The sequence below is a fragment of the Liolophura sinensis genome, chromosome 6 (assembly GCF_032854445.1).
Source record: "Liolophura sinensis isolate JHLJ2023 chromosome 6, CUHK_Ljap_v2, whole genome shotgun sequence".
NCBI lineage: Eukaryota > Metazoa > Mollusca > Polyplacophora > Chitonida > Chitonidae > Liolophura > Liolophura sinensis.
The window spans coordinates 15,557,490-15,570,215 of NC_088300.1; the positions used below are offsets into that span (position 1 = coordinate 15,557,490).

Consider the following 12,726-nt stretch of genomic DNA (forward strand, 5'->3'; position numbering starts at 1 on the left):
TGTTAAAAACATCGACAGGATCCACGATACGACGTTTGGTCGAAGTAAAGGTTAAAGTAGGAGTACAGTTGAAGCGCGTGTTTCACGGGAAGAAAAAACCTGTATCGATCACCTGTATCAATCACCTGCGTTTATCGGCCAGTGTTCCGATCAGACACTTGAACTATTTTAACATTATATTATATGAACAAATCGCAGCAAACTTTGCTACAAGGCAGAGTATTTTCTTTAGAATCATGTGGTTAGACGATGATTAGACCAACAATTAACGGTCACCTCACACCGTCTGCTACATGCGTGACATAGGGTAGAACATACGATTGGCGCACTTTGCAGTCGTCCATCTTTACAGACAAGGAATTACAACGCTCATTTTAAGGCCTATTCAAACAGTACAAGTTGTTCCCTAGCTTAAACAAAATTTGCACCAGGACCACCAGTGAAGTTGGCTTGATTGTGTGTTTCGCTAACATTGCGTGTATTTCGGCTTATTAAATATGTCACTGCTTGATATCACAATGCCTGGATTGTAACCGACACATCATAAGCCTATCAGAAATATGGTCTGCTAACCATTCGTCAACAAAATTGTGAGTTAACACGTGGAGCTAGCTCACTGGTCATAGATTGGCTTACGTGATCACTTAGTTATTGCATAACGGAGTGGCTTAATTTTGACCCTTGTCTCAAAGGAAATACACATATGAAACAGAACAATTCATTCAAACATTTTCAGAAGAGAAAAAACAACGGTCGGACAAATGTATATGTGCATGGATAAAGTATCCCACATAAAGCATACATTTTCAATGTGGACATGTTGAATAACCGAGATATCGCATTTCAAAGCAACCAAGTTATGCATAGTGGGAAAATCGAAGATGCCGCCATGTTATCAATTTTAACCTATCAGGTGAGAGTTATTTCTATAACACGAGAATGTACCTGTTTCAGCAGACGTCATTTAGCCATATGAGCGTGGGCTTACGAGTGACGCGACATAATGTTTTCGATTTCTTTAACATGGCGTACCCAATGCCCTTGTAAGAATTGCAGATTAAAAGTCGATGTACTGAGTTACCAAGCATTTCAGAACGAAATGGCTGTGGCCGTTTCAGGTCTGTTCACAGCTCTCTTCCGAAATAACTATGGTTATATTATTAGTTAATATCCATTATGAATCCAAGTTTGACAAGTCTAATGAGTGGAGGGACAAAATAATGGAGTTTTGAAATATAAAAATGAATAAGAAAGAAAAGTTGCATTGGATCACGATTGTAGTGTGTGCTGAGGGGCTGCACTAAAGAACATGCTTGAAAAACCGAAGGAAAATTATAAATTTAAAATGTACGTGTATAAAATACTATAATATTTTGATTTTAAAAACTACAAAATGAGCTCGGTTGCAGGTGTCATACTTTTGCTCTTAAGGGAATTTTCGCGAATTGCCGTTTTCACTGATTTTAGAGACACATTGAATCAGTTTATGGCTTTTAAGCTTTTGATAATGTGAAACTGTGATATTTGGGAAAATGTTAAAAGGAAAGCCCCACACTGACATGTAACTGAAATGTGTCAGATCCTGCCTAATTCAATTGTAAACTGTCACGTTCTTATATGACAGACTTAGGACTTGGGCCCCTACTTGTCATGGATTTATCCCATACTTGAGTGACATTGTACTTGTACGCGTGATGACCACACAGCATTTTGAACAATTCTAGAGCATTGTGCAAGGGGGGTTGAAATTTGTTACTATTTATGCATTTACACGAACAGTTAGGATAAAACCCAATTTGAGGTAAACTGATCATTTGCCAGCTATCACATTGTCGTCTCTTCTCTGGTCTCTAAGCTGTACGTTTTAATTGTATTGAACTGTAAACTAATGTACAACTGCGATGTTCCTGTGTTAAGATCCCATCTGTATTGCATATCAAGATTCAATACCGAGTTAAATGAGGTCAAACACTTTGATCTTGGCGTCGTAACGTATATTCTGGTCAACCAATGAACAATTAGCCATAACGGGCGTTCCAGCTTAATAATCGAAAAATCAAATCCAAAACCAACATTTAACAATATCCAGAAAAAATAAGTATAGAAAGTAAGAAATTAGGGCCGAATAATATAGAAAACACAGAGAATAAACCCACAGCAGAGGCGACAGTGTCGTAGCTGGTAAATGGTAACAGATAATCAGCGAAACACAGCCCTGTGTCATTTTACCTCAGTAACGGGTCTTATTGTTAATGTTCATGTAAATGCTTAAATAGTTGCAAATTGCACACCCCCGAGCACCATGGCTTAATTAAGCAGAATTAGACTATAATTAGCAGATTTCAGCCGCTATGTTCAGATCTCTTCAAAATCCTCTGCCAAACCTTTGTGAATTTGCTGAATGAATGAATGATTAAATGATTCTGTGCACATCGGCACTATTATAGCTGTATTGCGACGCAGCTGTGTTAAATGAATGAATGATTAAATGATTCTGTGCACATCCGCACTATTATAGCTGCAATGCGACGCAGCTGTGTTAAATGAATGAATGATTAAATGATTCTGTGCACATCGGCACTATTATAGCTGCAATGCGACGCAGCTGTTTTAAATGAATGAAGGATTAAATGATTCTATGCACATCGGCACTATTATAGCTGTATTGCGACGCAGCTGTGTTAAATGAATGAAGGATTAAATGATTCTATGCACATCGGCACTATTGTAGCTGTATTGCGACGCAGCTGTGTTAAATGAATGAAGGATTAAATGATTCTATGCACATCGGCACTATTATAGCTGTATTGCGACGCAGCTGTGTTAAATGAATGAATGATTAAATGATTCTGTGCACATCCGCACTATTATAGCTGCAATGCGACGCAGCTGTTTTAAATGAATGAAGGATTAAATGATTCTATGTACATCGGCACTATTATAGCTGTATTGCGACGCAGCTGTGTTAAATGAATGAATGATTAAATGATTCTGTGCACATCCGCACTATTATAGCTGTATTGCGACGCAGCTGTGTTAAATGAATGAATGATTAAATGATTCTATGTACATCGGCACTATTATAGCTGTATTGCGACGCAGCTGTGTTATATGAATGAATTATCGTGGTATCACGCTACTACTAATTTAACAGCAACATTGTGGCGAATCTGTGTTTGAAAAGATATATCTAACATTATGTATAAAGGGTTTATACTTTCAATATTTTACGGAACAGCCTCTAACTCACATTTTCAACACGGAGTCAAAATTAATGGAACCAAACCCAGTAACAATCCAATATATCCAAGGTTCAATATTTTAATAATTGCAGGTGTTATATACACGAAACAAGGTATGTAAGAACAGTGACGCTTGTATACACCGATTCAAGGCCAGGCCTAACGAACAAAACTGATTTCAAACTCAAGGCCGGAAGACTTCAATTCTGTTTACCAATAACCGTGTTGAATACTGAATTTAACATATAGGAACGTTAGAAAGGAGATGTTTAATCCTTCACGAGGTAGTGTGTGAATAAAAACTGGTGACGTAGATTGGTGAGACCCCTTGGGTTATTTCTATTTGAACACAAATATGTTGTTTAGAGACAATTGTCATTTCCATAAAGACACAATCCCAATACGATTTTACACTATGCTGATGACCCATATGCAATAATTTCAAAACAGCCGGATGTATTTAATTCAACAACAATGAAGAGTAGACAATGATTCGAGCCAGCCTATGATCTTCATTTTTTCAGTTTATTTATAGCCCTGGTTTTCATAAATTGTGTTTTTTTTAGCGTTTAAAGGAGGCACTATTGTTAACAACCCTGATTCTTAAACATGATGAATTTATATTTTAATCTTAAATTTTAACGTATAAACAAAGAATAATACATAACAAAGTGATTTAATCAAAATTTGCCTGAGCGTTGGGAAGAAGAAGGTCAAGATACAAATCCTTTCTAGTCAGTTTCTTGGTAATATTTATTCATACTCTCGGGTCTAAGGCTACTCAAAGGTGATTTTTTTTATTCAAGCGTAAATCGATCGGCTCTTGACTAGTGTGGTAAAGAGTTCGAATCCAGATCACGTTGGTTCAGATGAGGCTTTAAAAGATTCACGTCAACTTAATTTTTTTTATTTTAAATACAATTGCATTACACATAGGTTGCTCAGTAATCAGACTACCAGACTACTAATGCAGATGACATAAGCTAGTTTCACCTACACCGAAAATGACGTCCATAGCTTCTATTCTGAGGTAAAATTCAGGCCGTATTTCACCAGTTACGTGTGAACATTTGCCACTTATCACAAAGTCGTTGTTGCCCTGGTTTTAATAAGCAAGCGTCAATCCAGGGGACATAACTAACACACCATTTTGATTGTCATTTATGGAAAACAGTTACATGCCCTTGAATATCAGACATCCTCCGGCTTTGGCTGATCTGAATACTCCCATGTAGTGGCAAAGAAATGATCTAAGGACACCGCAGACGGAACTAAGGACGGAACGGCATCTCTACCTACATTTTGACTACACGGAACGGCATCTCTACCTACATTCTGGTGACCAGCCCCGATAGCACAGTTGGTAGATCGTCCGCTTCGGGAGCGGTAGATCCAGGGTCAATCCTGGGTCGAATAACACCTAAGACCTTAAAAGAGGAAGTTATAACTTCCTCGCTTGGCGTTCAGTATGAAGGGGATAGTGCAACGAGTGGTTGACCTGTATCCGTGTGATGGACATTACGGAATAGCATCCCTACCTACATTTTGACTACACGGAACGGCATCCCTACCTACATTACATCACGGAGCGGCATACCTACATACTTTACGACAACACGGAACGGCATCCCTACCAATATTGTGACTGCACCTTGAACAGCATCATTCCCTGTAGCATTATTCATTTTTTCCTCTCCCTGTATGGTTATAGTCGGCTTCCTGTTTAGACACATCACATAATGTCATTACAGCGATGACCAGGCATGGACCACAACACGGTATCATGGGTCAAAAAATCACATCTAGAAAACGGGTGTTAGCTATCATCGCACATATTCTGATATGAACAATTATTTCATATATAGCTGTTTTAACTGTTTTTAACTTTTAAATTTTTTGAAAATTGGAAAGCTAAATGTCATCAATATCTGACTGAAGTTTCTTTTGGCGGCTAAAATTTGTAAGTTTGCAATAATCCATAGGGCAATTCAGGTTACAAACTACACATCGCCGGATGTATGGAAATGCACAATACTACAGTATGAAGAGTAAACCCAGAGCAGTGACAACGACAGTGAGATATATATATATATATATATATATATATATATATATATATATATATATATATATATATATATATATATATATATATATATATATATATATATATATATATATATATATATATATATATATATATAAACTAGGATTTTGTTCTAACCCTTCAGGTAAATGTTTAAAAAGTAGCAACTTTAACTTCCCCTAAAACGATGGCTTCAGCAAAAATATGTAAAACAGCTGATAATGTAGTGATTTTATTTGGCATCCATTAGACGTCGCTTGTCTAGAATTACACAAATGCTGCGTTGTCATATTTATCAGATATTTACATGAAAACACTACAACGGGGCGTAGCTTAGGCGACCCTCAGTCCACCAGCAGAATCCTGATTTACGATGGTACACAATACAAAATACTACAGAATGGACAGTAAAGCTAGAACAACGACAGTATAATAGTTGCCAATCTTGTTTTGAATAATGATCTCTTAAGCTACCGTATTTTAATATCTCCATGAAATTTTTTTGTTCCAAAACTTGAAAAATCTGTTAAAACAATCCGTTGTCATGGCAACGACAATTTCGTTCACATTAGGCAGAGTGTGATGAGAGCCGATCTTCTTTCAAAGCGACATCTGGTGGGCAGATTGAAGCGAGACGCCCCGTCATAGTTAAACCATTGACTGACTGGCGTGGGTGGTGAGCGCATAGCAAACAGAACCTGGAGTGTCTTTACACGACAGTTTTAGGATAGAATGCAAACTCTGTCTGAATTTCCATGGCTTGTCGATTTATGGAGTTCACGCCTAAGTGTGTAGGGTCTACAAACTCCTGCAGATCATGATCTCTCCCTCTGCTCTCCATGTGTGAACCCCGTACACCACACATGTCTTCACTACGAAACATATTTCGAATTACATCACCCCCTATTGTTTCTGTTGCCATGGAGATTACACAATTGTTCGCTGGCTAAATAACACTGATAGCTCTCAGGTGTTGTACAGCACGTACACACGGGGTGGGGGGTCCAGCTCACATGTTGCAGCTTTCTTTATCTTGATCCCACATAATGTTATCTTTAAGCACAAACGCATGTCTATACTGTATGTATGTATGTATAGATATACTGAGGTTGTTAGGTTGTATTTAACAATTTATCAGTCATATGACGACGAGGAGTCAATAGGAGTGTGTACATTACACATAGTCTTCTTCCTTGCCGCCAAAGTGCTGCCGCCACAGATGTAACATGTCTAAGACACCAGAGGCATCAGGCAATGCATCAGTGGGGGCCTACAGAGGCATTAGGCAATGCATCATGTGCGGGGGCCTACAGAGGCATTAGACAATGCATCATGAGTTGGGCCTACAGAGAAAAGGTCATTAAGCAATGCATCATGAGTTGGGGCCTACAGAGACATTAGGCAATGCATGATGAGTGGGGGCCTACAGAGAAAAGGTCATTAGGCAATGCATCCTGGGTAAGGGTCAACAGAGAGGTACATAAGGCAATGTATGATATAAGTGGGGTATACAGAGAGAGAGACAAGGCAAATGCATCATGGGTAATGGACTACAGAGGCAATGTATGGTATGAGTGGAGTATACAGAGAGATTTATTATGCAGTGTATCATGAATAAGGACCTACAGAAAGGTACATAAGGCAATATATGATATAAGTGGGGTATAAAGAAAAATTTATTAGGCAATGCATCATGAGTAGGGGCCTACAGAGAAGTATATAAGGCAATGTACGATACAAGTGGGGGAAAAGAGACGGTGTTTGCAACAATTTCTCACGAATGGGATTATATATAGTGAATGTAGTTGAGTATTATCCAGTTGTGAACATATATACCTGCTTACGTGTAATGGTAATGAGCGGTGAGTATACTGCTAGTGAATGGCGAGTGTAAAGTTAAGCATTGGCACATTTTAAGGTTATTATTACGTGGTGTGTGAAATACTGATGACGGGGGATATTAATGTTAGTGTATTGTCCTGACAGGTTAGTCCATTTGCTCACGAAATGGTGAGTTTATTACTCGTTTTTATGAGTGTAGTGCTTGTCTGCGGTGAGTGCAGTGTCAGTTTGTTGCAAGCGCAATGTATATATATGAGTGATTACTGCAATGCCCTACCATGGTGAGCTGCAATGAGTACACATTTCTCATTATAAGTGAGTGAGATGTCAATGCGTTGTAAGTCTTCTTGTCCATGTGGCCAAAGCGCTGCAGCCACTGAAGTATCATGGCGAAGACAACAGACATGACACCCATGTCACATTACACTGACACAGGACCAACCAGTCATGTTTCTTTGCTCTAACCTCTCAGTGCTGAGCGCCAAGCGAGGCAGCGGCAAGTACCATTTTAGTATTTATTATGACGAGATCCGGGTTTGAACCCGGGGTCTTCCGACATCCTCGTAAATTATATAAGTATGTCCCCCAAATGCCCCCAAAGTTTGAATATTATTGGTCAGTAAGAGTGAGAGCAGTGTCCTCCTGTCAAGTGGTGGGTACGTGAACTGGTAGCCTCTGTGCACTTCTCCTGGGATTATCAACTACTCTCCAGTATCTCAATCTGTCCACACCAGACAGTGAAGTCTTTTTCGAGGAGGTACAGCCGATTGTTCGGGGAAACTTTCACACTGTGTCGGCCCTGGAGAACTTGCTAATATCGCGCACCAAATAGGCATATCGCATAGGTAGAAGTAGAACAATGGCCTATAGTGCCCGTGAAGTAATGTATTGTTGGTGAGTTAAAGATCAGGCTTGTGTTAATCGTGCGATCTACAGGCCGATCAGAGCGTGTGTGCGTGGACCTCGCCCCCTAAGAGAACAGCTGGGATTTGTGCGGGACGGCCAGGCCGTGTGGAGGACCGCTCGGAAGAAAGTTCTCCAACTGAGAGAGCTGACCTCGTACTGGAGCCTGAAGAGTGTCGTCTGGACGGGAACTCTCCACAAACATGGTGCCTTTTAGGATTCTTGTCTCTGCTGCACTGTTGTGTTGTGTAAACTCTGTACCCTTAAGTTTATTTTATGAATTCGGCCCTGAGAGCGGAGACAGTGCCCTGCCGGCCGGGGACGATCTCAGCTCCAGCGAAATTCAACTTCTTACCCCCGTGGCTTTCTTCGACCAGATTCACCCCAGTATTTTCGTAAGTACATTCCCAATTTGATCGTCTTCATTCACTTGTAAAATAATTTACATATGTCTAATTTGAAAACCTGAAAAGCCAGTTTATGGAGAACGTTAAAGTTACAGGCTTGTTGTGCTTCTGTAAATAGCTTTGTCTATCGGCGAGTGGGCACTTGGTCGTGGGGAAGGGTCAGACGCATGTTAAAGTAGGCTGTTAAATATCTACGGGGGTCAAATAGCGAAATCTCCAAGAGGAGATGGGGGTACATAAAACTGTTACCATGAAGAGGGTGGGTTAGCGTGTGAGTCGTGCACAGATGAGGATGGTGAGCTGAATAGGTCCAGCACAGCTCTGTGCTACATCCAGACCATAACATTATGGCGACCAGATATCTTGTTACGGTTACTCTTACCATGTACACACATCAATCAACCCATGTCTAAACAAGTTGGAGTTAATATTGCTTGTTCAACTTTAAACTTGTGGACCACATTAACCAGTTTACATGTAATATGACAGTCAGTAACCGCTGACTGCCACTGGTTAGACAATTTTACTATCGCAAAACTCTCTTCATATAGAAGCGAATAATGCGAAAATAAGACACAGACTATTCTGTTTGTGCGGCTGATGTAAATGCAAGCTCCTCCATACCTGGTATTGGACCGATGCTAGAGTTATTCCCACCCATAATATGTACGGGCACATTCCCTGCTAGTGGTATAGTTCTGCCGATATAAGATATAGGTTCAGTGCCACGCGCTGTGGCAAGAGATGGCCTACACCACAGCAAAGCCTTACTTTATGAACGCAAACTATTTCCAAATCCGAATTGATCGCATTGGCGTCTGATTTATAACAGGTGTGTACCATAAATTCGTTAACACGTAAACATCTTACACAAAGATTACTGAAAATCAGTTCGATATTCTAAAAACTTTTCCTCTACAAGTTCATGCAGTTAAACTTCAGTAAGTTAAATTCAAATGTTTAAGACTGTTTTACTATTTTGTATGTTTAATCGCCACACCTTTAGTATACAGTTGTAATGTGTGGTTCGTTGTATATATATATATATATATATATATATATATATATATATATATATATATATATATATATATATATATATATATATATGTGTGTGTGTGTGTGTGTGTGTGTGTGTGTGTGTGTGTGTGTGTGTGTGTGTGTGTAAATGTGTCATAGTGGGGGTACGCTAAGTGACTAAACTTCATGTAGTAGGACTGTCAAGCGCACATGGGAAACAGCTATTGGTAGGTAAAGCTTAGCTGGCTCTGTTTACACCAAATCTCGGAGCTGTCTAAACAGCATTATGCAGCCTTAACAGTCTTGTGTCCACGATTACATGTCGATTTCGTAAGCATGACCAGTCACACATGTTCCTATGCAAACACTGTGTACGTAATACTCTGTGTGTAAATATACCCGCACCTCGAACGTTACGATACGTGGACATGAAGGCAGTTTGACATGGGGGCAGGTGAACTGCAGTCTGCGCTTGTAGCGGATTAACTCACTTACAGACATCTACAAGGAGAGACTGGAGCTGTGGACAATACGAAGATGTGCTTCACAAGCCACATCAAATTCCCGGGTGAAGACAAGACTGGGAATGTGTCTGGATAATCTAGCGATTTGGGCATTTTGTAACCTGTAGGGACGACATAATAGTCACCTTTCTGTGGCTCTCAATGTTCCCTCCAACCACACTCCCTACGTGTCTCGTGGCCGCGCCCTGTCCACAAGGAGTCACCCAATGGGCGAGCACCCAGCTTACCTGGATAAACCCTCACCAGGTCAAGCACATTGGTTCCCGTCTTTTTCACCGCAAAGATACAGACAAGGTCATGCCCGTATTTGCGAAAGAAGTGCACGAGGTTCATGCCTTCACACTGCTTTGACAGCAAGCATGTTACACCGAAGAGACATGCGCCAGTCACCTGTAAGCTTTGTGTTATATACTAACAGCGACTCTGTAATGTCATGATTCTCCAGTATGGCGTTAAACCATTATCAACTCAATAAATACATAATGTCGCAGATTAAGTGCTCTGGTTTTACTATCTATGCGGAGTCTTTTATGATGTTGAAATAACCGGACACATTTTGAAGATGTTTTGAGTGAACGGTAGTAAAAATCACAAGGTATGGTAAAAAAAAAACAAAAAAAAAAACAGGTGATAGCTGTCTCCCTCTCCTCTTGCAGTTCTCTCAGACTTGGTGATTTCTGAAGAACTCGGCTATCCTCGTCATACCTAGAACTTCTCTTGCTCTATTCTAATTAGGGTATACTGTATCTAGTTACAGACCTCGCCTGTAATGACCGCGTCTTATTTCGGTAATGATGATGTCCATGTGCTTGCGATGGTGCGCATCTGCGATGAACATCTCTTAAACAGAATCTATAGGGGGTGGTCTGGGGGGGGAGGGGGGTGCGTGGTAAGGGTCTTGTATAACATTTAAAATCATCAAAATTAATTAATTCAAGATCAAAATCCTTGGACTCAACAGATCACCGGAATACATTACATTATAGGAGAAGTAATTCTGACGCAGGATTTGGAAAATATCTGTTAAATAGAGAGAGCGAGATTGGGAAAATGTTAAATAAATAGGAAGTGCAGGATATGGAACATAGAGTGCATGGTGTGGAAAATAAAGAATATTGATAAACAGAATCAAACTTAGTCCATAAAAAAGTATTATTTAGCAGAACAACAGTATTTTACGGACTTTGGTATCTCCAATGACTGTCAATAGCCTGGTGTGCTACTCATGATGGTGAGACACAAAATTCATATAACCAATACTAATATCTGAATATATAGTAACATTGGTCAGCAGCTCTGTGGATAGGCAGCTATTGCGCGCTTAGTTATGTCGTAGACATTAAACTTAAATATATTTGGTTTCTTCCTTTACGTCTTTTTCATGCCATTTATTCTTTGGGTTTAACTAAGATATAAATTGGTTGTTCATATGTTTTTTTTCTTCTTGACGCTGACAGTTGTAGTAGGCTGTGGTTTGTGGTCACACTGCAGCTGTGGGTGCTCATGATAACATATTATTGTGCGGCAAATTTCCTATAGTAAACCACATTATGTCTGATTTGCGTGTAAAGTCTTATCGTTTCCGTTAAATGTGGTAGCAGGCGTTTTTTTGTAAGGAATATGACCACTGACAAGTTCCTACACTGTTATGGCATGGGCTTGCAGTACTAGAGTGCGATTAAACGGAACTCATGGCCACATAAAGATCCAAGCCTGCAAATCCCAAAATGAAATCTACACATGAACGCAGCAGACTAAAGCACAGTATAGAGCCTATGAACATAAGTAACCCACGTGGTTGCTGTGACCTTTGGGCTGGGCTGCATGGACCTTTACAATTTCCTGTTTCTAAGAGAACAATTAGAGATTGTTTAATTACAGAAGAGTTAGGTTGGTGTAACGACTAATAGCAATCATTACTATAATTCCTATACACATTATGGAGCGGAAGTAACATGGGCTTAATTCGTTACTTTTAAAGGCACGGATAGCTAACCTAAACCAATGAATGAACTGGATTATACATTTTCTATTTCCATATATTACATTTTATACTTTGTAAGACCCGATTCCAAAAAGCCATTTCTGACTTAAGTGAACACGTAAAACACTTTCACAATATTTACTTTTTGCTACTGCATGAAAGTGGAAATTGCGGCATATCTGTCTGTTGATGACATTTATGAGGTGATAAACATTCTTATTTTTTGTGTCTTAAAGTAAGCTTTAAAGGGATACAAAATCGATTCTGACTGGCTGTGTGATAGATAGGCATGTCCAGGTTATGACTAGGCTAAGCTGAATTTTATGTATAGCAGATTTGTTCAAACGTGACCAAGACTACATGGTTTACCCTATCCCCAGCTGTATTCCAAACCACATTTTCGAATTCTTGAGTCAAAATCAATAATGCCCAAATGTATGTCAGCATTTCATATAAATCTCCCATGCAATGTTTGATAAAGAAATATCTAGATTCATTGACCCTTAAATTACTTTATTTGAGATATGGGATATAAGAAAAGTACGAAGACATAGTAACTTTATGAGGTTTAGTGAACTTATTATTACAGTTTCAGTTATACAGGATATGTATGTGCACATAGAAATAGACATACGTATTCCAGCCATCAGCCAGAATGAACGTTCCTGGTCAATAACCGCAGTGCCAATTGCTAAAAAGGGCATTTAACACAAACCAT

The 12,726-nt window shown here is 39.5% G+C and overlaps 1 protein-coding gene across 4 annotated transcripts in view; it reads left to right on the forward strand.

Annotated features, from left to right (window-relative positions):
• Positions 1–7,585: 7,585 nt before the first annotated feature.
• Positions 7,586–12,726, forward strand: part of LOC135466174 (nidogen-2-like) — a 32,864-nt gene continuing 27,723 nt past the window's right edge. For 3 of the 4 annotated variants that reach the window (XM_064743552.1, XM_064743551.1, XM_064743553.1), the window contains exon 1: positions 7,586–8,468. In XM_064743552.1, coding sequence (XP_064599622.1) covers positions 8,277–8,468 — 192 coding nt within the window. In that variant the 5' untranslated portion in view covers positions 7,586–8,276. The remainder of the gene's footprint in view (positions 8,469–12,726) is intronic. The other variant, XM_064743554.1, reaches the window with a different exon arrangement.